The 22,377-nt window shown below is 43.0% G+C and overlaps 1 protein-coding gene across 1 annotated transcript in view; it reads left to right on the forward strand.

Annotated features, from left to right (window-relative positions):
• The window catches only part of Itpr1 (inositol 1,4,5-trisphosphate receptor type 1), a 318,227-nt gene that overhangs the window by 256,957 nt on the left and 38,893 nt on the right, over window positions 1-22,377 (forward strand). The window contains exons 49-54 of the mRNA XM_020184001.2: window positions 944-1,039; window positions 3,530-3,652; window positions 4,697-4,801; window positions 7,697-7,889; window positions 13,782-13,904; window positions 19,347-19,522. Of these exons, the coding sequence (XP_020039590.1) occupies window positions 944-1,039; window positions 3,530-3,652; window positions 4,697-4,801; window positions 7,697-7,889; window positions 13,782-13,904; window positions 19,347-19,522 (816 nt within the window). The remainder of the gene's footprint in view (window positions 1-943; window positions 1,040-3,529; window positions 3,653-4,696; window positions 4,802-7,696; window positions 7,890-13,781; window positions 13,905-19,346; window positions 19,523-22,377) is intronic.

Consider the following 22,377-nt stretch of genomic DNA (forward strand, 5'->3'; position numbering starts at 1 on the left):
AAGTGCCGGGTGTGGACACACGGACATTTGTAATGTAATGGGAAATTATGGCTTGGCAGGCAGGCAGTGTTCCTTTGGGTCACTTTTGTTAACTAGTGTCAGCTGTGCTCAGAATGTTAGACGTTACCAGAGCTGATAGAAAGATTTTTAAGACAGGCAGGACTTATCTTTATTACCGTTGTCTTTGTCCCACAAGACCAAATAACAATGTCTGTGAGCACACCACTCAGGTAGAGAATGTGCCACTTCAAACCACAGAAACGTGAAGGTAACATGAGTTTACATATAGCAATTTCTTCCTGACCATTATCAGCGTGAGAGTGACAACTTCCAGTGAGGCTCTGTACCCACAGGTTCAGTATCTGAGGATTTAGCCAACCTCTGGATCGACAGTATTCAGAAAGAAATATTGCATCTGGACTGAATGTGAGCTTTTTTCTTTTATCATTATTCTGTAAACAATACAGCCTAATAACTATTTACAACTTCCATTGTATGAGGCATTAGAAGGAATCTAGAGATGAAATAGATGAAGGATATACACGGGTTATTTGCAAGTACACTGTCATTTTATACAAGACTCAAGCATCTGTGGATTTTGGTTCCTCATGGGTCCTGGACCCAATCACCTGTGGAGCCTGAGGGAGGACTGTATCCACAGGATCCGTGTTTGAATTTTCTGTTTCTGCTAGGGCTTGTATTACCAGCTCACATTAGGGCATAACAGTATGCCCTAAAAACATGTGCCTGTTTGACCCATGTCAGATTCTGAACTCATGTTTCCAGACTCCAAAGTGGCACCTTCTTTGCCTGGTGCAGATGCTCCAGGGGGTGGAGCGCCTGCCTGTCTGGCTGGGATGTTCACCTGTGTTGGGGGCATGTGCATCCAGGCCAGCTGCTCAAGCAGCTCCCCCACATTCCTCCCCTTGTTCTCTCCAATTAGAACAATGCTTCAAAGCTTCTCCTGGCTATAATGGAAAGCAGACATGACAGTGAAAATGCGGAGAGGATTCTTTACAACATGAGGCCTAAGGAACTGGTGAGTTGGGTGGTCAGTGCTGGGGCCATGGCACCAAAGAACTCCAGAACCACATCTGAGACAGAGTGGAGGATCTGCCTCCTGGAGCTTTCCGACAGATTCCCTGAACTAGAAGTGTAAAAAAAGCACTTAATCCAGGCCTCTAGCTGAGTAGAGAAACACAGTGCTTTGCCCTCTCAGCATACAGAAGCCTCTTTCCTCTTTCGCTCTCATTTTGTACAGTGTTCAGGGCATGGTCAAGGAACCCAGCAGGCCTGAGTTCAAGTCTCTGCTCTTTTTGCTGTGTCACCTGGGGCAGCTATTTGACCTCTCTGAACCATATTTTTTTGATTCCAAAAAATAATGATGTTATTTACATGGAAGGGTTGTTTTAAAATCTACATGGGAAGATAAGTCCTCAGCTTAGTGCCTGGCGTGTGAGAAGTCCTTCGAGAACTGAGGCTCCCATTCGTTGCTGATCCTTTTGCCATAGCTTTGTCCAGAGCTGAGAAGTTCACATCTGTTCTCGATACCGGTGGTCCGGACAACAGATGACTGTATTGTGCATGCTGGTGTTATTTTTTTGTTTTCTTTAAAGAAAACATGTTGTGCTTTATTTTTGAGGGGTGATATTCACAAAGGGCTGTGACTTCCAGATTGGGAGTCAGTGCTGCAAACTGTGAGGCAAGCAGTGTTGAGAGACAGTGACACAAGTTCAGTCAGGGCAGAACTCTCTATTTGGACTTTTCCACCATGCAAATAAACTGTAACTGACAGACTTAAATGAGGGCATTAAAACACTTCTACCTCCTGGTGACCTGATTGTGTGCTGGAGACCAGGCCAAAGTCCCTTTATGTGTGGCTTTAAATAAAGTTCACAGCAGCCCAGTCCTTTGATCTCTGAGGTCAGGGAGTGAGTACTCAGCCTGAGATGGAGTCCTCTACAGTTTGCATAACCTCTTATGTAACTGGGAGTGACTGGAGTTTAGGGTTCGTCACTCTTGAGTAGGATCTGAATGACCTTGCAAAGACCCCTCTCCAGTTCCCATGAATCAAGTATGTGCCCCAGATCTTCTGGACTATATTAAGTGGGGGAAATGCTAGCACCCCATGCTGTGATTGCCCCTGGCTCCTGGATTGCCCTCTTGTGGTTGGAGAATATTATTCTTCATCATGGGAAGAGTCAAAGGCTTCCTGGGATGAATAGAGTTCTAAGAATCTTAAGTAGCAGGGAAGCTTGAATATCCAGATTGTGCATGTGTGCACAGGTGTGTGCATGCATATATGCCTGTATTCTGGCCTGCATACCCTAGGCAATATGTTGTCTGTTTGACTTGGTATTCAAGAGAACTGGCAGGAAAACAAACTCAGAGGAGGAGGCTCTTAACCTCCAAAGTTACAGTCAGCAGCTGAGCCGGTATCAGTACAGAAATGTGTGGTTCTCTGCATGCCTGATCTTGGATAATGAGATCTAGTTCCTTGTAGCAGTGCAGGAGGTTAAAACACCTTCTGAATCATCAAAGAAAATGATTAATTTTTAGTACAACTTAGGGAGTGAAAGTATTTATTCTTAATCTTTGAATGATTAAATTGTGCATGATATGTTCACTCTGTAAAGCCTGGCCAGGCTCTCCTTCATCCAGTGCATTGTGCATTGTGCTGGGCCCTAGGGGAGGGGTTTAGATATGGGCAGCCCTGGCCCCTGCTCTCCAGGAGCTGAGGTGAGTGGGAATAGAAATGCTCTAAGAAGTGTGCTCAGAGCATGAGATGAGTCCTCAGAGGGACAAGCTGTGCAGCTGTGAAGGGTAATGGCCAAGTTCAAATCCCAGCTCATTAACTGTGACTTTAGCAAGGTTCTTTTAACTCTCTGAGTCTGTTTCCTCATCCATAACAAAGTGGGAATCTCCGATACCACATAAAAAGTTTGTGAGCATTAAATTTTTAAAAAGAATTTTAGAATACTAAGCCAAGTGCTTGGCACAGAATGAGCACCCAGGAGATGCTGCTGGTTCTGCTAGTATCTTCTCATGGAGTCAGTTTTGAAGGACAGGGAAAATCTGAATCAAAAAGTAGTTTCACTAGCTATTCCCAAAAGCTCATGGCTTTCTTACTACTTTTTTCTGAAAGGGAAAGACTTGGGATTAGAGAGGAAATGTGGCGATAGGGAGAGTCTGGCTTCCAGATGCTCATGCTTGTATCCCACTTTATCCTTTCAGAGTGCTTGTATAGTCACTGTCCTCTTGTAAAGTAGGAGGGCTTGAACCAGCCACTGAATGGCTCTTGGTCTATGTGAAATGAATGAGTTTTCTTTCTCATGTCGGTGGAGGTTGGTTGTGTTGCCTGCTTGTGAGGGTGTTAGGAAGGACTCTAAGGCTGTGTCTAAGTCAGCTAGAATGGGTGCTGAGCGGTGTTTTCCCCAGGTGGGGGGGCCTGACTCCTGGTGCCATGGATACTCATTTTCTGTGAGTCTCTCCTGATCCAGGAGATGTGTTTGCTTGGCCCTTCTTGCAGGTGGAAGTGATCAAGAAAGCCTATATGCAAGGCGAAGTGGAATTTGAGGATGGAGAAAATGGTGAGGATGGAGCTGCCTCCCCCAGGAACGTGGGGCACAATATCTACATACTTGCCCACCAGGTATGGCTCTGCTGTGCCCCTCCAGACACCACCATGTAGAGGGCCCTTGTTCCAAGCTGGAGGTGCCTTCAAACTGGCTTTTCCTGGAAGGCTTTAATCTAGGGCATTTATTCTCAAGAGATTGTGGCTTGCAAGTGCACTTGGCGACCTGACCCAAGGTGCTCAGTTCCAGGACATTGCCATTTTTCCTCTGTGGTAGGGTCAGGCGCATGGAAATCCCCAAGCTTCTTACAGGCATCCCCTCCTGAGCAGTGACACTTGAATGGTTTATGACTTTGTCTGGAGCCATTTGAAAGGAGTCTTAGACTTTTTATAAATACAAATGAGTCTCTCTTAACAACCTAAAGAAATAAACTTCAGTTTCCTTGCCTATCGCATTTGGAAATCTGTGGGAACCTGTCCTTATGACTTCCTTTTGTTTGCCTTTCTCGGGGATATGGTGATACTTTATGTTCTGGCACCAAAATGTCATATTTCATAATTCTCTTCCCAAGTTGCTTTGGTTTGGGAAATTGCTTCCTGTTTTTGGATACTGCTGTGCCTTGAGCTTTCAGGTGGAGGCAGGCTATAGCCCACCCGAAGGCTTGTGTTTCTGGTCCCTTTCATCCCCTTCTAAATTGCATATAAACCAGTGACAGCATAGGTCCCTGCCCCCATGTACTGGCTGAAGGATTTCAGAAGCTCACCTGGTCTGCATCTCCCCTTTGACCAGCATCTAGCCTCCAAGAGGGCTTCTGAACATTCTGAGTGGAGGTGGACGCTCCACGGTGGGGTTTTCCAAACCCCTTGTGTGTGGCTAAAGAAATTAGGGAAAAGTTGGACCTTGCATGGGCATGAGTTTTCTCCATGCTTTTATGCTAAATTCCAAAAATAGCCACTGTGCAAAGCACACCTGGAGGGAAAGGAACAAGCCTCTTGGCACCTTTGCCCTGGTACTTGCTGCTGGGCATTATGCATTTTTTTAAAACTCAAAGTTAGAAAGGAGCTCATTTATTCCAGTTATAAAGAGACATTGACCCCTGTATTTCTGTACTCATGTTCTAGTTGGCTCGACATAACAAAGAACTTCAGACCATGCTGAAACCTGGCGGCCAAGTGGATGGAGATGAGGCTCTGGAGTTCTATGCCAAGCACACAGCACAGATCGAGGTAAAAGCAGAGTCAGCCCAGGGCTTGGGAGAGCTGAGGCTTCAGGGCTCAGGCCTTTAGTGTTGAAGCCGTTAGTGGGTAATGCCCTGTGCCGGGGCTGACATGCATTCATTCGTCTGAACAATAGAAGTAATTGTGTGCACTTAATTTTGCACAAGGTGCTGAACATCCAGTGATGACCCAGGCAGTCATGGTTGATGCTTGAGGTCTGGAGGGAAGAAAAGGACAAAAATAAATTCCATTCATTGTAAACTCTGGCTAGCCTACAGGAACAAGCAGATGGCATTATAAGAAAGTCCAGCAGAGGGACCTCCTGTAGATTGTGGTGGCCCAGGAGGCCTGTTCTGAAGAAATGGCATCTAACTACAAATGTAAAGAACACAGGAATGAAACTGGCAGAGCCCAGAGGGAGGAGCTCTTCCAGCCTGGGGAAGGAAGATTCTAGGTAAAGGGTAGAGCTAGAGGAGCGGCCATGTGGCTGGAGTTCAGCAAGCCAGAGGGAAATAGGACAAGATTGCGAAGGAGAGCAGGCAGGCCAAAGCTGGAGAGTTCCTGCTCCATCCTCAGAAGTCTGGACCTTATCCTCAGAGCAAGGAGGGAACTGCTGGAGACTTTCACCCAGGGGAGCACCAGGTCTGACCTGCATTTTAAACAACAAAACAAAAGTCTTGCTCATCCTCTGGAAAGTTCCACGTATCACCTCTCTTTTGCAAATGGAGCAGCTCTGCAGTAAAGTTCAGAGAGGATATGTCACTTGTGTAGCGTGCAGTGGTGTAGCTGGAATTTTAATCCTAATCCTTCAGACTGATGAGCTTGAGGTGCACTTATGTCACCTGCATTGTCTCTTAGCATCTGAGAGAACAGTCTTCTGTCTCCAGGCCCTATGCAGAAAGGGATGTGCTATGTTTGGCTATGGAGGAAATGCACAAGATCAATCTCAGTGTTGGAAAAATGTTTGAAGGGACTAACAAACTTTGTTGGACAATATAACCCATTTAGGATGGAAACTTTTCACAAGTCTGTTTGAACATGATACCTCGGGTCTCCAGGCTTTCCTAAGGAAATGCATCATTGCACCAACCAGTCAGCCAGGCCAGTGTATGTGACACATACTGTTGATCTGTCATTAGTGGCCAGACTCTAGGCCATAGGGCTGAATCTGTCCTTTAAACGACAGACTTCGGGTATTTGCAGTAAAGAAAGTCACAGGAAAATGGAACCTTGGAGATCATCTCATTGAGCTCCTTGGCTCCCTGGGGAGAAGACAGAAGCTTGGCTATGTTAAAAGTTGTGAACAACCAGCCTGGTAGAGGTAGAGAAGGTCTGGCAAGTGTTCTCACTTTAAAAAAAAAAAAAAAAGGTGTGTCTCTGACCCCTCCCCCCCCCAGTCCACCACAGGCCAGCACCCATCCCTCACTCCACGTTTCCCTGATGGGCTAGCTATGCAAAGCTGGGAACACTTTGTTCTTCCCTGGCTTTTCTTCACAGACCCCAGTGTCCAGGGGAGCCCTGGGATCTGGAACTCAGTTCTTACCAAAAGGCCTCCTTCTCTCCTTTCTGTGCTGAGCCAAGCTGCACGTCTCTGATTCCGTTCTATGGGGAAAGGAAGGACTAGTTAGGACTGATTCAGGCTCTTGACAGCAGAAGATGCAGAGTTCGTCTCTCACCTGTGTGTATACCAAGGTCACCTGGGGAGCTGGGTCATGGCCAGGTTCTAATCACTAACCCCTACACCACAGTTCCAGTTAAACGAGGTAGAGCTATGAACCAGAGTCAGTCTGACAACAAAGCCTCCCGGAACTTGAGCTCCAATTTGATTTGGGAACTGCTGGTCTAGACACCATGTCCCTCAGAACTTCCAGAGCCAGGCCTGTGAGAACCTGTCTCACCTCTGCTAGAGTTTCCCACCACAGCGTGGCCTGAGTCACCTCTCTTGCTCCATCAGGGAACAAAGATATTGAGAGAACAAGAACAAGCTCTTCCTGTTGAGTGCCTCCGCCCTGGGCCTCACCTGACTTCTCCAGCCTCTGGGGAGAAGGAATAAAGAGAGGCCAAGCTTCTGTTGTGCTATTAGAAATCTCTACCCCCAGGACTATGACTCAGTGTAGTGTCCTAGAATTGAACAATCCAGACCAGACTACCTTCTCTCAGGGGATTGAACTATTATAGGAAGGGGATGGAGGAAACCCTGCAAGGTGTCCACTCCTGGGGCCCAACAAAGCTACCTTAAGAAACAATACAGGCACCCCAGAGTTCACGGGCATATTAGCTGACATATATTTTGGACGCTGTGACAAGAAGTAAGAAGTCATTGAAACTGGATATAAATCAAAGACCTTCTCGTGAATTTTCTATCAGGAAAAATAACTCAATCTTGATATCTGAGAAAGGCTCTGGGGTGAGGTTTACAACCATGGCCTGGCACTGCCATTCGCAATGTGTAGCCGTTTAAATGAAAATTTACAATAAAAGTAAATATTCTGTTCCTCCATTGTATTAACCACATGTGCTGATGATCAATGGCCTCCTGTGACAAGTAGCTGTCCCTTGGACAGTGTAGATACAGAACTGTCCCATCATTGCAGAAAGTTCTGTTGGACAGAACCAGCCTCAGCTGAATATGTACACAAAACACAGAGTATATTGTTCAAGACAAAAGCTGGTCACATTGAAATGGATAGGGTCTGAGATTAGAAAAATACTCTTGTAGATGTAACCAAAACTATTTTTTTTTATATAAATCTAAGAAACACACAGCCCAGTCTGGGGTTATAAAGTCAGAGAAGTTTGTATTCTGAGTCTAGAACCCTGAGTCCAATGCTAGTGGCGAAGATCTTTTTTGTAAGAGGATTTGAAGACGACTTTTTAATCTCATATATTTTCTTTTCAACACAGATTGTCAGATTAGACCGAACAATGGAGCAGATCGTCTTCCCAGTGCCCAGCATATGTGAGTTCCTAACAAAGGAGTCCAAGCTGCGAATATACTACACTACAGAGAGGGATGAACAAGGCAGCAAAATCAACGACTTCTTCCTGCGCTCCGAAGACCTCTTCAATGAAATGAATTGGCAGAAGAAATTGCGAGGTAGGTCACCGTGCTTTGACAACCCCACAGAAAGGTGCAGTTCTGAGGTTTCACAAACTTGGCCTTGGTGGTGCATTGATTCCCCAACAGAAGCAATGCAAGTGTAATTTGTGGGCTTTCTGCCTCTGACCACCAGGAAGTCAGAGGAACTTTGGTCTCTGATGGATGGTCCCCAGTCTGAGGGTGGCAACTTCTCTGAAAAGGCTGTCTTCCTGCTGCATTTGACTTGATTTGAGTGGGAGCTCTGTGGATGACGTGAATGCCCATTTTGGTATTTCAGTGTTGAAAGTAAAAAGCAAAGGGGAAAAGCCAGGCCTTTGAGCTCACAGGATGGTTCGCTTGGGTCAGAAATGCAGACAGCATGATTGCTCATTTATTAGCACACCTGCTCCAGAGACTCTGGTGGTTTCCCTCTTACGGAGTAGCTTGAACTTGAGACTAAATCATTTTACGGGCGGTGGAATCATTTGCCATATAAGATGGGTCATTGCTCACTAGCAAGTCCCGTTGAGAAGCTTGGCCAAGTCAGGTTGAAATTACTTGTCTAAGACACATTTATAGGGCTTCCCCAGAGGGCTTCTCTGCTCCTGGTTTTCATTAGGGTTTTAATGTGATTCTTTTGTACAAACTACGCTTGGCACCAGCTGTTGGGACCAACTTAAAAAGATCATGCTTTATTTCTGTGTTAGTTGGGAACTGAGTTTTGGTTTTTGTTTGTTTGTTTTTTTAATTTGAAACCCTGGAGTCTGGTTACAGTGAATTTTTGGGGGGGAGCTCTTTCTGTGGGGTGCAGCTGGGATGGGGAGAGAGCAGTGTTGGAAGTCAGTTTCTGGGAGCTCTTGTCCTCTCCCTGATCCCTGCCAAGCTGAGCAGGACCAGACCTGCATCCCTTGGCAGGATTTCTTGATCTTTTCTTTTCTCCTTGTCTCCTAGCATCCCTAGATTCATAAGTGGCAGAGACAGTTGTGCAAGCAGATTGGCCAGAAGGCCCTGTTCTACCATTCTTGCTCAGGTATAAGGGACATCTTTAAAGCATTCTAAAATGTCTTGCTGATCCATGTCTCACACCTTCCCAATGGGACGGGGGAACTTCAGCAGGCCAGCATGCACAGCCTTCTTATTGTACAAACCTCAGAAGACATAGGGTGCAGCATCAGTGCAGCCTAACAGTCGACTATAGATTCCTCAGAAACTCTTCCGCGTTCATTGTGAACTTCTACACAGCACCATGCCCAGATCCTCCTCCTAAAATAAGGTACACATAGATCCCACCAACTGTGTACTCATATTTCCTATTCTTATAAATACTGGTTGCTTTTATCTACCCCTGGGATAGTCCATAATTGCAGTTTAAGGGGTAATCCTGAATTCATGTGTCTATACCCTATTAATTAACTGTAATTTTACCCTTAATCTGGTATATGTATCAGTCAGATAGATTCCTTGTCTCAGAACTGTGTTATCAAATTCATATATAATATATTTTTTATAGGCTCTCCAAGAAGTTGATGTACCAACAAAAAGGTTTTCATCTTTTCTGGTAAAGAAGTTATCTCCTCAACCCTCTTTCTGAGATGGTGTCTCTAGCCTAGTGGTAATAAGGGACCCTCAGCCCCAAGAAGGGGAGGTGAGCTCCATTCTCCTTCTGCCACACACTGGCTCTGTGGCCCTGGGTGGCTTCACCATTCCCAGACCTTCACCTATAAAGTGGAGGGTTAAGATCACTTGATTGATTCATTTATTCCAGAAGAGCAATCTCATTGTTCTAAGATTTATCTTGCATTATAACTAATGTCCTCCCTATTTTAGTCTTCTGTTGTTGAAAAACAGTTTTTGTTTCAATGAAGCCTAAATACAACTGTACTTGTCAACTAGAAAATTTTAATTGGCTTCAAAGCTTTGTACTAAGAGAGAAATTGAAAATAATAACTAAATTAAACATGATTTGCATATTTAGGGAAAGGAGAAATGTACTCACTAGAAGTGCAGTTAAAATACATTTTTCCCATCTAAGTAGCTTGCTTCTCTTCTAATAAGTCTGCAGGAGAGTTTTTTTGGCTTGTTGATGTAGCTGTATTAGCTTTTTCTGAATATATCACCCAGGATCACCAGTGCTTCAGTCACTACCCAGTACTCGAAAGAAGTTTGGCTCATGCCATACCAGACGGTGCTTAGTATTTTCTTGTGCAAGAATTGAAACACCCACTTGCTCTGCTCTCCAAAAAACTTCTTCCCTGCTCTACTTACACAACACCTGCACACGTGCATTGCACATGCACACCTTGTGTGCAGTCCCACCCTAACCATTCCCCTCTGACATATTCTGAAGATCATAGCCCTGGTGAAACGAAGACTGGGCTTTGAAAACTAGAAAACAGTGCGGGAGGAAACTGAGGTAGAGTTTCATATGCTGATCCTTTCTTGCTTGCATTTTTTTCCTCATGGTTATCACACTCATGGGAATAGTGCTGGGGAATTCTGCCATCATGTATATGTAGAACCCCAGTCATACAGCAAAGCCCAGTTCCTTTAAAACAAACAACTAGGAACCAGTGTTATCAAGAGATGCCCTGAGAATAGTTATTTAAGTTGTTCTCTCTATCTGGGAACGTGCAGCCTACCTTTTTGCTGTAATTTGGCAGTAACATTGATCCAGCCAACTTGTAGCTCCTAGTAAGTAAGAAGCACAGTGCTAGGTGTGGAGGACTCAGCAGTATGTACACTATGCCTCCATCCTGCAGGAACTTGCCATGTGAAAGGTGCAGGTAGCACAGGCATATTTTTAAGTGGCTGCATTACAGAGCTGATTATAATGAGGGCTGTGATCAAGCAATGACAGGCATGAAGGATGGGAAAGGAAGACTTCAGAGGAAAGTGGGATGGGAAGACTTACAAAAGTAGGTAGAACTTGGAAAACACAGTTTGAGAGATTATGGGAGAGAGGTGTATTCAACTTCCTATTGCTGCTATAATAACAAATTACTATAAACTTTGAAGATTACAATGTAAGTTTATTATCTTATAGTTTTGGAGGTCAGAAGTCTGGGGTAAGATCAAGGTGCTGACAGGGCTGTGTTCCTATTCCAGGAACAGAGTACTCCAAACCTTTGCGGCTTTCTAGTGGCTGCTTGCATTCTTTGGCTCATGGCCCCTTCCTCCCTCTTCCAAGCTGGCAATATCCAGTAGTCTTTCTCATGCTGCGTTACTGATTCTGTGTTTCCTGCCTCCCTCTTTCATCTATATGGACTTGTAAGTCCCTTTTGCCATGTAAGGTAACATTGACATTCTCCGAGGATTAGGATGGGGACATTAGGGGGCATAATTTTGCCTACCACAGAAGGGATGTTAGTTGCTCTCTATCACTGCATAACAAATTACCCCTAACATTTAGTGGCTTAAAACAATAAATACTTCTTTTCTCATAGTTTCTTGGGGTCAGGAATTTGGGAGCAGCTTAGTTGGATGGTTCTGGCTCAAGGTCTTTCATTATGCTGCCACCAAGATGTCGGCCAGGGCTGAATGCTTTCTTGGAGTTGGGGGATCCACTTAGTGCTGTCACGTGGCTGTGGGCAAGGTGCCTTAGTTCCTCTCTACACGGATCTCACTCTCCTTGAGTGCCCGCATGACACAGTGGTTGTTTGTCTCAGATAAACAATTGAAGAGAGGGAGGAGGAAGCCACTGGGCCTTTTATGACCTACTTTGGGAAGTCTCGTGCCAGCAGCTTCATTGTCTTGCTGGTCCAGCCCACACTCAAGAGGAAGGGATTTAAGCTGCACATCTCAGAGGGGGGCAGTATAAAGACTTTGTAGACATGTTTATAAATCATCACAGCAAGAGTACACAGAGGCTGGAGGGCATGGCGAGTGTGTGTGAACCACCACTAGAATGGGAACAGAGGCAGGGTATATGGGAATGGAAAGTGGGAGAAAGGTCTGGAAAGGAAGATGGGACATAGTTCCATGTGCCCCAGAAAATAAACATTGTATGTCAAGGTGAGTCTCTATATATCTTCTTACACCCAAGTAAATACTCACTTGATTTAAAGGCTTGAATGTTTATTCAGATTCAAAATGGCAGTATAATTTGAGTAGGATGTTAGCTTTATAAACATAAGATTTATTTGTCAGCTCTATGCCCTAGTTAGAGAGCAGTTTGCAGTTGTTCTGAAGTATCCTGCAGGGGATACACTCACATTTGATCTCAAGCACTCCCTCCGCAGAGAATTCTGGTTTCTGTGGACTGCCACTGAGCTTTGACAGCTCTTTTAATTTTTTCCCAATTTTTTATTACAAGCTTTTGACACACATGTGGATATGGATGTGCCGTAATCCCCCTAGCTTTAGGAATTGTCAACTCTTTGCCATTCATCTCTCCTGTCTTCTTCTGGAGTTTTCATTTCCGGATCAGAAATGGGCTTCAATCCCAGGAGTAACCCCAGTAGCTGGTGTAACCAGAACAGATGATTTCTCATCTTAAATTTACTTCAGCAGTTAACTTACAAAAACACAAATTGTTTCCTGGCAGCCAACTGGATCCTGTCAGCTCTTCTGCATGGTGACAAGAGCCATTTACCTTTATCCTTGTTGCTGACCCCAAAGGGTCACTAACCTGGAAAATGACATCATCGATGCTTCTGCCCATTGCTGGACCCCAGTTTTCCTCATTTATGAAATGGAATATTTTTAAACTAGATGATTGCTCATAGTTCTACATCTTACAATTTGGAAACATCACCTGTTACCAAGTACAAACATGATATGAATGATTTTTAAATTATGCAGGGATCAGTTTAATTGTACTGTAACTCTGTTTTGGATGGAAGCTTCCAGAGGCTTGGCTGCTGCTACAGGCATTATTATAGGGCCATTGGATTTGTCATTGGCTGCTGTCCTAAAGTTAAATGATGACTTCACTGGGGGAAAAGTACATGACAGAGATCCATTCTCACATAGTACATGCTTTTCTCTGGAGGGGAATAATGTTGAAAGAAACTTGTCTTTTGGAAATGACTTCTGGCATGGCCACTGCAATTTCTCCTTCCACTTGTGTTTTTGAACATCATCCTAAGTGTAAGACACGCTGGAAAAGTTTGGAAAAAGAAGGCATCAGTGCACCCAAGCACAACCATAGGCTTGTCATTCCATGTCCAGTGAGCATGGTCTCACTTGTAGCAAACAGTGGATATCCAAAGTATTCCTTGCCCCTTTTGTGATGGCTTGGTCCCACATCCTTTTCTCCTGGAGACTTTGGGAATGTGAACTCCACTGCTGACCAACCAGTCAGCCATCTGCATTCCTTGGTCCCCTACTTCTGCAAGTGACTATCAGACTTCAGGGAAATGTCAAGTGACTCCATGATAAGAAAGGGATCGTTGTCTTTTCTTTGGGACACTAGCGAGTTAGTGGAGCATTTTGCACCAGGGAGGAATATGGAAATGATACCAGTTCTAGTCACAGGCTTTGCTGGGCCAACTCTGAATGTTCTGTCTCCCTGATGTTTCTAAAAAGCTAATTGAAGTCTTGGGTCTCCTGGGCATCTCACTCAGAGGCCTGAGGGGAACCAGAAACTCAGGGCATGGACTCTGGATAACCCTCAAATTCCCTAATGTTGACTGGGGCATGCAGGGCTTTTAGATGTTGCAACGTTTTTCCTTTTCTTCTTCTCTTCCTTGTCCCCAAATACATCTTCTGTTCAGTGAGTTCTCCAAACAGAAATGAACCATTCTGATGTCATTATGTGCCAACTTCCTAACAAATGATCATTTTTACTATTGTGGTAAAAACTGGGAACAAAAGTGGACTTGTGGGACAAGCAGGAGGGGGGCCATGCTGAATTCCAGTGTACTGACACGTGGTCTCCAACCTCACATGGCTTCATCTCTGTTTCCACAGCCCAGCCGGTCTTGTACTGGTGTGCCCGCAATATGTCTTTCTGGAGCAGCATTTCGTTTAACCTGGCCGTCCTGATGAATCTGCTTGTGGCGTTTTTCTACCCATTTAAAGGAGTGCGAGGAGGTATCCATATCTTTAATTTCAAGGAAACAACTCGTCACAAAATGAAGGCTTTGACTTATATCATAAATACCATCCCTGGAATTGTTGGTGCCATATTTAGGATCCTAACTGTCCATTTTCAGATGAGATGAAATTGTAGATTTTACCTCAGATTTAGTTTTAAATTTAAGAAGATAATTTAAATCAGTATAAATTTTTTAACCAGCAAAGAAAGAGAAGAAGCTATTAAGACTATGAGAAAATGCTTTAACTCTCTTGTTCTATACACTAGGAAAGTGTATCGAAGTTGAGAGATTTAGCCAAGCTATGGAGTGGCAGGGCTTACTCTCCAGTGTATAGACATTTTGATGCTCAGTCTGGTGTCTTACACCATACTTGTGGAATGGATTGCAGACTAAAGACTTTGTCTGAAATTTCTGAATTTTTTTTCTTTTGTGAGAGGTCAGAGGGGAGGCAGGATTTGAATGACTATAGACTGTACTCCTTGAATGTTTAGTCTGTGGAGAGCGTCCTGCCATCATTCATGGGTTTCCCTACCCACCATCTCCTTCCAGCATCCCCATGAGCATTCTACATGTTTTGCTTAGAAAAGGCAAACAATAAAAAATGGGTATATTTTGTTGGGGGATCCTCAGTTTGCTACTGACCTTTAAGAGACATCCATCCACACTTGTTGGGTTCTGGCAGCAGGCTTTAAAGCCTCCTCATGTTTTTGTTGTGTTTTTTTTGTTTGGTTGATTGGTTGGTTGGTTGGTTGGTGGGACTAGGGTTTTGAACTTAGAGCTTTGCACTTGCAAAACAGGCATTCTGCCACTTGAGCCACAACTTCAGTGCATTTTGCTCTGGTTACTTTGGAGGTAAAGTATGAGAACCATTTGCCCAGGCACCCTTGAACCTCGATCATTCCCATCTCAGCCTTCCAATTAGCTAGGATTACAGGCACAAGCCACCACTGCCCAGCAACTCTTGTATTTGGCATTCGTGGTCCTTCCCTTCCCTCCTTCCCTCCCTCACAAAGGCTAGGCATTGGTCCTACCACTGAACCACACCCACAGCCCCACGTACTGGACCCTCCTGGGATGTCTACTTTTTAGCTAAATTTTTCATCAGAGCTTTTTGGCAGACTACTTCACCTTTGTATATAACACCCTTCCAGGTTCCACCTGTGTGAGACCTAATGGGATAAAGAAGTCCCAAAATAAGTGTTAAAAACAGCACAGGAGTAAGCCTGAGGATCAGCTATTAAGCTTAATAATGTAGACATAGGTGTGAGTGCCACATGTGCATATAATGAAAGTGTCTGTAAGGACATGTTACATAATGCTTGCATAGCTAACATACTCATTTGAGGAGTTAGCCTTTCTGTTTGGCCCTAAGTTATACTGAAGTTACCATTTGAATAATTTTCCCCCCCAAAGCATGACCTAAACCCAGTGTCATGTCCCGAGGCACAAGTGCTTATACCTGAAAAGATTTGACAGGAACGCATAGCTACAAGATTTTCTCGACGATGGGGGGATGAGGAGGGAGGATGTGCACACTAACCGAGCTGCCCATCAGCAGGGGTGTGAGCAGTAAAGGTGTCAGTGAAGAGCTCCATTGGCAATGACAGAGGTCCAGCCTCCTGCCTGAGAAGAGTTGTCAAGCTCATCACAGCAGATTGTTCAACCATTACTTTGGATGTGTTTTCATTTACACTCCATTTCTTGAAGTTTGTTTGTTATTTTGGGCAGTAGTGGGGCTTGAACTCAGGGCCTCATACTTGCTAGACAGGTGTTCTACCACTTGAACCACTCCACCAGCCCTTTTTTTGTGTGTGTGTTGGGTATTTATGATAATAGGATCTGACTTTTTGCCTGGGCTGGTCTTAGAAGTTCATGCTGAAGAATTGACTTGAAATCAGGTGTCCTGGGAGGGAAGAGAGATTCTTGTTTTAACATAATGAAACCTTTTCCATCATATGTAGACTAAAGTCATCTCAAATATATCTGGTCACACTCCTAATAATTTCTTTTTTCCTTGCATAGCATGTGTTGAGGGCATTTTGTATACTCACTATTAGCCATCTTCAGAAGGGTTATATGAAATCTGCCAGGAAATAAGATCTGGTTTGTTGACCTGAAGGTATTTGTTTGAGATCAATATTTGTTAGGGGCTAGAGGTATAGCTTAGTGGTAAAGTGTTTACCTAGCATGACTAAGGCCTTGAGTTTGATTCCCCAGCCCTGAAAAAAATATGTAGTTTGTGTATATATTTGTTATAATTTCTTGTATCCTAAAACTAGGATTTCCAAAATGTCCCTCTTGGATTTATATGGTGACCTTGTAGTATATGCTAATCTGGTTCTGTGACTTACAAGACTTGGGGCTGCCAAGAACAGCAGTGGCCTTAAAAGCTCCTTTTCACAGTGGGATCATCCCTCACCCCTTTACTTAAGATCTGATGAGTCACACAGTCTTTCAAAAGTGTTCATATGCTTACTGAATTTGTAAGCATGCCATAGTGGTTCAAACAAATATAGTATGATTTTTTTAAGTTTCTTATTATTGAAATCTTCGAATATACACACAAGTAGAACAGTAAAATGAACTACTGTATACCTATAAACCTAGCTTTCACAATTAACATTTTGCCAATCTTGTTTCATCTATGCCCTTACTATATTTTCTGAAACATTTTAAAGAAGTTTAGACATCCTTTTGCTTTGACCATAAATATTTCAGTGACCTCTGTAACTTACAAGCATATTTTAAAATGTGAATAATTACCATGGTGTTATCATATGTAACAAAACTTAACAGTAAATCCTGTAATAGTTTGTCTAAATTCAGATGCTTCAGCTGTCCCAGTGATGGCTTTCTAGAGTTGACTTTTTGGAATCTTGCACTAGTTTTTGTTGTTGTTTTTAGCACTATTTTTTTAAGTTTTTTTTTTAAACTGTTGTGCTCGGGGTGCATTGTGGCATTTACAAAAGTTCTTACAATATATTAAATATGACATACTTGAAGTCACCCTCTCCATCACTCTCCTTTATTCCCCTTAACACTGGTTTTTAACACTATTTTTATAGTGGGGACACAGCAGGACTTGTGTGCATGCATTGAACTGGTTACATTTATTAGACTGAGATGGTAAAAGTTTAAAATAGTGATTAAGCACTTAAGAAAATGAAAGGTAAGCAAAAGACTAGAAGAAAATATTTACAAAGCATAATCTAGTAAAGGCTTACATCCAGAATATATAAAGAACATTTCAAACTTTATGATAAAAAAGACTGTCCTATTAAGAGAATGGGCAAAATCTTTGATAAGACAGTTCACAGAATAAGATACACAAATGGCTACTAATACATGAGAAGATGTTCAATATCACTAATTATCAGGGAAATACAAATTAATAATGTACCATCAAAAACCTACTAGAATGGCTGAATTAAAAAGACTGACACTAACAAGCATTGCGGATGGTGTGGAGTAAGTGGAACTCATGTACTGTTGATGGGAAGGCAAAATGATAGAATCACTTTGGAAAGCAGTATGACAACATATTACAAAGTTACCTATATATTTAAGATCCAATACAATCTACTTAATGTATTTGTCCAAGAGAAATGAAAATATATGTTCACTCCAAGATTTGTACTTGAATGTTCCTAATATCACTATTCATATTATCTTTAAGCTGAAATAACTCAAATATCCATTCACCATTGAATGGATAAATTGTAGTGTAAATATCTGTAGTATGGAATATTACTCAACAGTAAAAAGAATGAAATTTCATTACACACAATAACCTGATGACTCTTAAACCCTTGTTAGGTGAAAGAAGTCAAACACAAAAGACTACCTACTAATAGGTAGTACTAATAGGGTTATTTTCCCATTTTTATGAAATTCTAGAAAATGCAGGACAATAGTGACAGAAAGCACATCAGTGGTAGTCTGGGGGACGGATGGGGCAAGGTATCAACTGCTAAGAAACTCAAGGGTAATAACATCTATATCTTGATTACAATAGTTACATGACTATGAACTGCCAAATCAGATACTCAAATTGGGTGGATTCTTTTTAATGGTGACTAAAGACATTAACTTTCAAGTCATGTAACCTCCAGCCATTCACTATGTCACCCTGGGCCAAGTATATATACAAGTATATAACCTAGACTGGGTTTCCTTCAGAGTAACATGTAAATATTATACCAGCATCGTGGGATGATTGAGAGAATTGAATAAATGATACGGTAAAGGGGCAAATACAATGTCTGGAAATTGTAAGTGGACACATATACCCCCAGAATCCACTTCATGAATTTCTGCAAAGTTTCTGCCTCTTGGTACCCATTTCTCACCAGCTTTTCTTTTTAAGGGTTATGAAAAGGAGGGAGAAGTTAGTGGCTGGGGTTTGGGAACAAGCAGGTGAGCCTCGGTTGTGGAAGAGCTATAACCTGCACAGAAGCCTCTTGCTGGATGTGCTGTAGTCCTAGCAATTCTAAAGAAGTGCAACTCCTTTATATAAGTGTCCTTAATCATGTAGTGCTGCTTGTTTACATCCAAGGGAGACTCAAAATGTGACAGCATTTGCAATAGGGGTGTTTTATTTTTTTTAATGAGTGTTTTACAGAGATGTATTTTTAGCCACGTTGGCTCATGTTATATAACCAAGATGTCTCATGGGACACTCTAAATAGAACTTGCAATAGCAAGAGATGACAAAAACTGGTAGAAGCTCTTTGAATGCAGGGACAATCTCATGATACGGAAGTTGCTTCCTCCTTCCCTTGAAGAAGTCTGATTCAGCCAGGGGACCTGCAGTTTTCCTTTGAATACTTTTAATAGAAAGTAAGTTTAGGCTTCCAGTTCGCCTTCCCTAAGAGTGAATTGTGACATATGTGTGCATTTTATTTATTGAATAAGCATTTGGTGGGTGCCAACTGGGTGCAGGTACTTCCCTCAGGGAATTTGTTATCTAGACAGACAGACAGACAAGTAAATTGACCACTACAAAGTAGCATCCTATGGATTGGGTATATAGCTCAGTGGTAGAGAACTTGCCTGGCATACAAAGCTATAAATTCTATCCCCAGTACCACCAAAAAGGAAAAAGAAAATACCACCCCACAGGGATGATCAGAAAGTAAGGGAACACCTGGCATGGTGAGGAGGAAGGGGATAGAGGTTTCCAGAAGAGGTAGTATCTCAGCTAGACCTAAGGTACATAAGAAGGGGAGAAGAATTTCCCAGGGAAGAATTGTATGATGGCTTGGAGTCCAGTAGCCTTACCATGATTGTGTACGCCTGGGGCAGAGAATTTGAGGATAGAGTAGGGACACAAAAGGCCCAAGAGGTGATTGAAAAAAGTGTAATTAGCCCACCCTTGATCTCTCACCTATATTCCCTGAAAGCACTGATATGTGAGAGCCCTGCTTTGTCTTTTCAGGAACGCTAGAGCCTCACTGGTCAGGCCTGCTGTGGACAGCCATGCTTATCTCTCTGGCCATCGTCATTGCTCTCCCCAAGCCCCATGGCATCCGAGCCTTAATTGCTTCCACAATTCTACGATTGATATTTTCAGTCGGGTTACAACCCACGTTGTTCCTACTGGGAGCTTTCAATGTGAGTATCAATGTGTTCCATAACCACTGTATGTGTTTGTGGATAAATAGTAATTCCTTCCATTCTGAACTCTGGCATCTTGGCCTATGCTTTCAGCATCCCCCGCAAAAAAAATATTGTCAGTTGATAAAATAGCCAAAGCAAGAGATTGGTGTAGGTGGTCATCTCCCTCTTGACCTTCTTAGGACATAGTGAGCCTCAAAGTGCATTGTTAGTGCATTGACAGTCTCATTTTTATGGACTATCCCTCTCAAGGGTGAGGCAGAAAGAGTGATAGTAGTTGAGACTTAAATTAGTTTTGCCAGTCTGACCAAAGGTTTTTTTGGACTGTAGATTTTAGCCAGTAAGTCAAATGATCAAATACTAAACAACACAGTACTCGTGGTGAGGGCCACATAGAGAAGTAAGAGGGCTGTTCAAACACAAGGATGGAATAGGAGAGAGTGAGAAGAGAATTGGGGACAGTTATTCAGAAGTCAGTGGTAGATGTGGAAGTGCCATTTCAATACAGTTAAAGGACAGAGGTCACCTACATCTATAGGTGGAGTCTTAGGAAATGAAGACAGCTGATAGAAGACCATACACTGACAGGTTTCCTGGTGGAGGGAAGGAGAAAATTTGGATAGGTACTGTGGGGATCTAAAAGTGTCTTCCAGAAGTTTCTGCCCTGAGCATATATATCATAAACTGAAATCCCCATACATACATGGAAATGATATTGCAAAATAAGGACAATATAGTAATTATGTCCCCAAAGGGGTATACAGATGACAAAGGTAGCAAGGACTCTACAAAAGAAACTAAGATAAGCTTAAGGTGAGGAGGCAGAATTGAAGTTGTGGCTTAAAGAATGAAAAGGGTCAGGCTAGGAAGCAGAACTGAGAAGAGCATTTTGACTTTTATAGGACCCAGAGTCTACTAAAAAGAGTTGAGTTTGCAATGTAGAGAAACTAAAGCAGATACTTTAAAGCAACTGAGGCCAATAGGAGAAGGGGACCAGGAACTAGAGAAAAGGTTAGATCAAGAATAATTAACCTAGAAGGTAACACACACGCACAGGAAATCAATGCAAGTCAACTCCCTGTATAGCTATCCTTATCTCAACTAGCAAAAACCTTTGGTCCTTCCTATTATTGCTTATACTCTCTCTTCAACAAAATTAGAGTTAAGGGCAAAATAGTTTCTGCTGGGTATGAGGGGATGTGGGGGAGAGGGAGGGGGCGGGGAGGTTAGAGAGGGGGAAGGGGAAGGGGGGAGAAATGACCCAAACATTGTATGAACATAGGAATAAAAAAAAAAAAGAGTTGAGTTTGATCTCATTTGCGGTTCTGTAGTGATGTGTGGTATAAATGGATCCTGTATAAGTCACCTGGGACAATGAGATTTAGGAAAAATAGATTGGAGTTCATCCTCCAAGTTTATGTTTCTAAAGCATTGTCTCAAAAGTTAGGTGGAAAAAGAGGGGAGGGGTTCTATAGTTAGATTGTGGGAAATGCTGAGTTGAACCAAATTAAAAGTTTTTGTTGTTGTTTTACTGCAGGTCTTCTCAGAGACTTAAAATACCAACATGGTTGAGAAAGGAAACCCACATATTTATGTTTCCTAAGTTTGTCTGCCTGTAGGTTTTTTTTTAAAAAAAGGTATCACTTAGGATTAGTTTTATATAGAGTAACCATTGAGAACCTTGTTCCCAGGGGTAAGAAGAGTCAATGCTTTTAAACCAAGAAATGTCACATCCAAAGGTATTCTTCATAAAATTCATTCATCTGTTAGGTGGACTTGAGTGGAAGGTACTGGAGGCCAGGAAGCCAGTAGGGGATGTCATGGTGCTTTTGATGAGGAATGGCAAGGCTGAGCCTGGGTCATAGTGTAGATGAAAGAAGGAAGGTACAGGCGTCACAGGTATGTGATGGGCACAGTGAAAGCCTCATACCTGATGGCAGCACTGCCGAGTTGTGTTCTTCAGAGAAGACATTGCTAGTTTCACTGGTTGAAAGAGAAAAATATAACTCCAAATTTCCAGTCATGGATGACTGAGAATGCCACCAACTAAAAGGAAGTCATACAATGATTGAGTTTGCAGGGTGAAAATACATTCAAATTGTTGCTTTATCAGGCTTGAGTTGACAGGACACACTGTTAGCTCTGGCATTTGGAAATGCATGACTGCAATGCCAGAGAAATCATGCTGGAGAGGGGAATGTAGGTACCACCTGTGGTGGGAAGACACTATTCCAGAAGAACATAGGATGGAAGGAAGGAGAGAAGGAGGGAGGGAGGGAGGAGCTCAATGCCTCAGAGTTTGTCTGCTGTGGACTCTCTAGTTCTTTTTTTCTCTGTCCTTTAGTCATCCCACACTTACCACTTCTTTAACACAAATCACTTGTGGGGAGGATTCAAATTAATTACCATTTATAATAACATTGGCTAGAGAGGAAAAAGCCAAAGCAGCTACAATAATCATTTATAGGAGACGAGAGAGAAATCCCACCTGAGCATGTGGAAAAAGGAAGAGTGTCTGCAGACAGGAAAGGCGTGTTAGACGTCTGAGGGCTAGAGGAGGAGGACTGGGTGGTGTCAGGAAGGCTGAGCACTGGGGACAGATGATTAGGATGGAGTGATGAGTCGTCATACCATGGAGAGCTGGGATGGATGCTCAGAGCAGAAAGGGGAAAGAAGCATATCTGCACTGGCAAGATCCCTGGCTGCTTCTCTAAGGAGGTGGAACTGGAAGTCATGTCAAAGACTGATCAAGAGAGTCAGTAGGGAGTGGGGATAGCAGGCTAAGACCATGAATAAGAGCTAGTTGCTGGAGAAGCAATAAAAGTTAAAGAGAAGAGTGGAGTCCAGTGATG

This window comes from Castor canadensis, chromosome 10 (genome assembly GCF_047511655.1).
Source record: "Castor canadensis chromosome 10, mCasCan1.hap1v2, whole genome shotgun sequence".
NCBI classification, from domain to species: domain Eukaryota; kingdom Metazoa; phylum Chordata; class Mammalia; order Rodentia; family Castoridae; genus Castor; species Castor canadensis.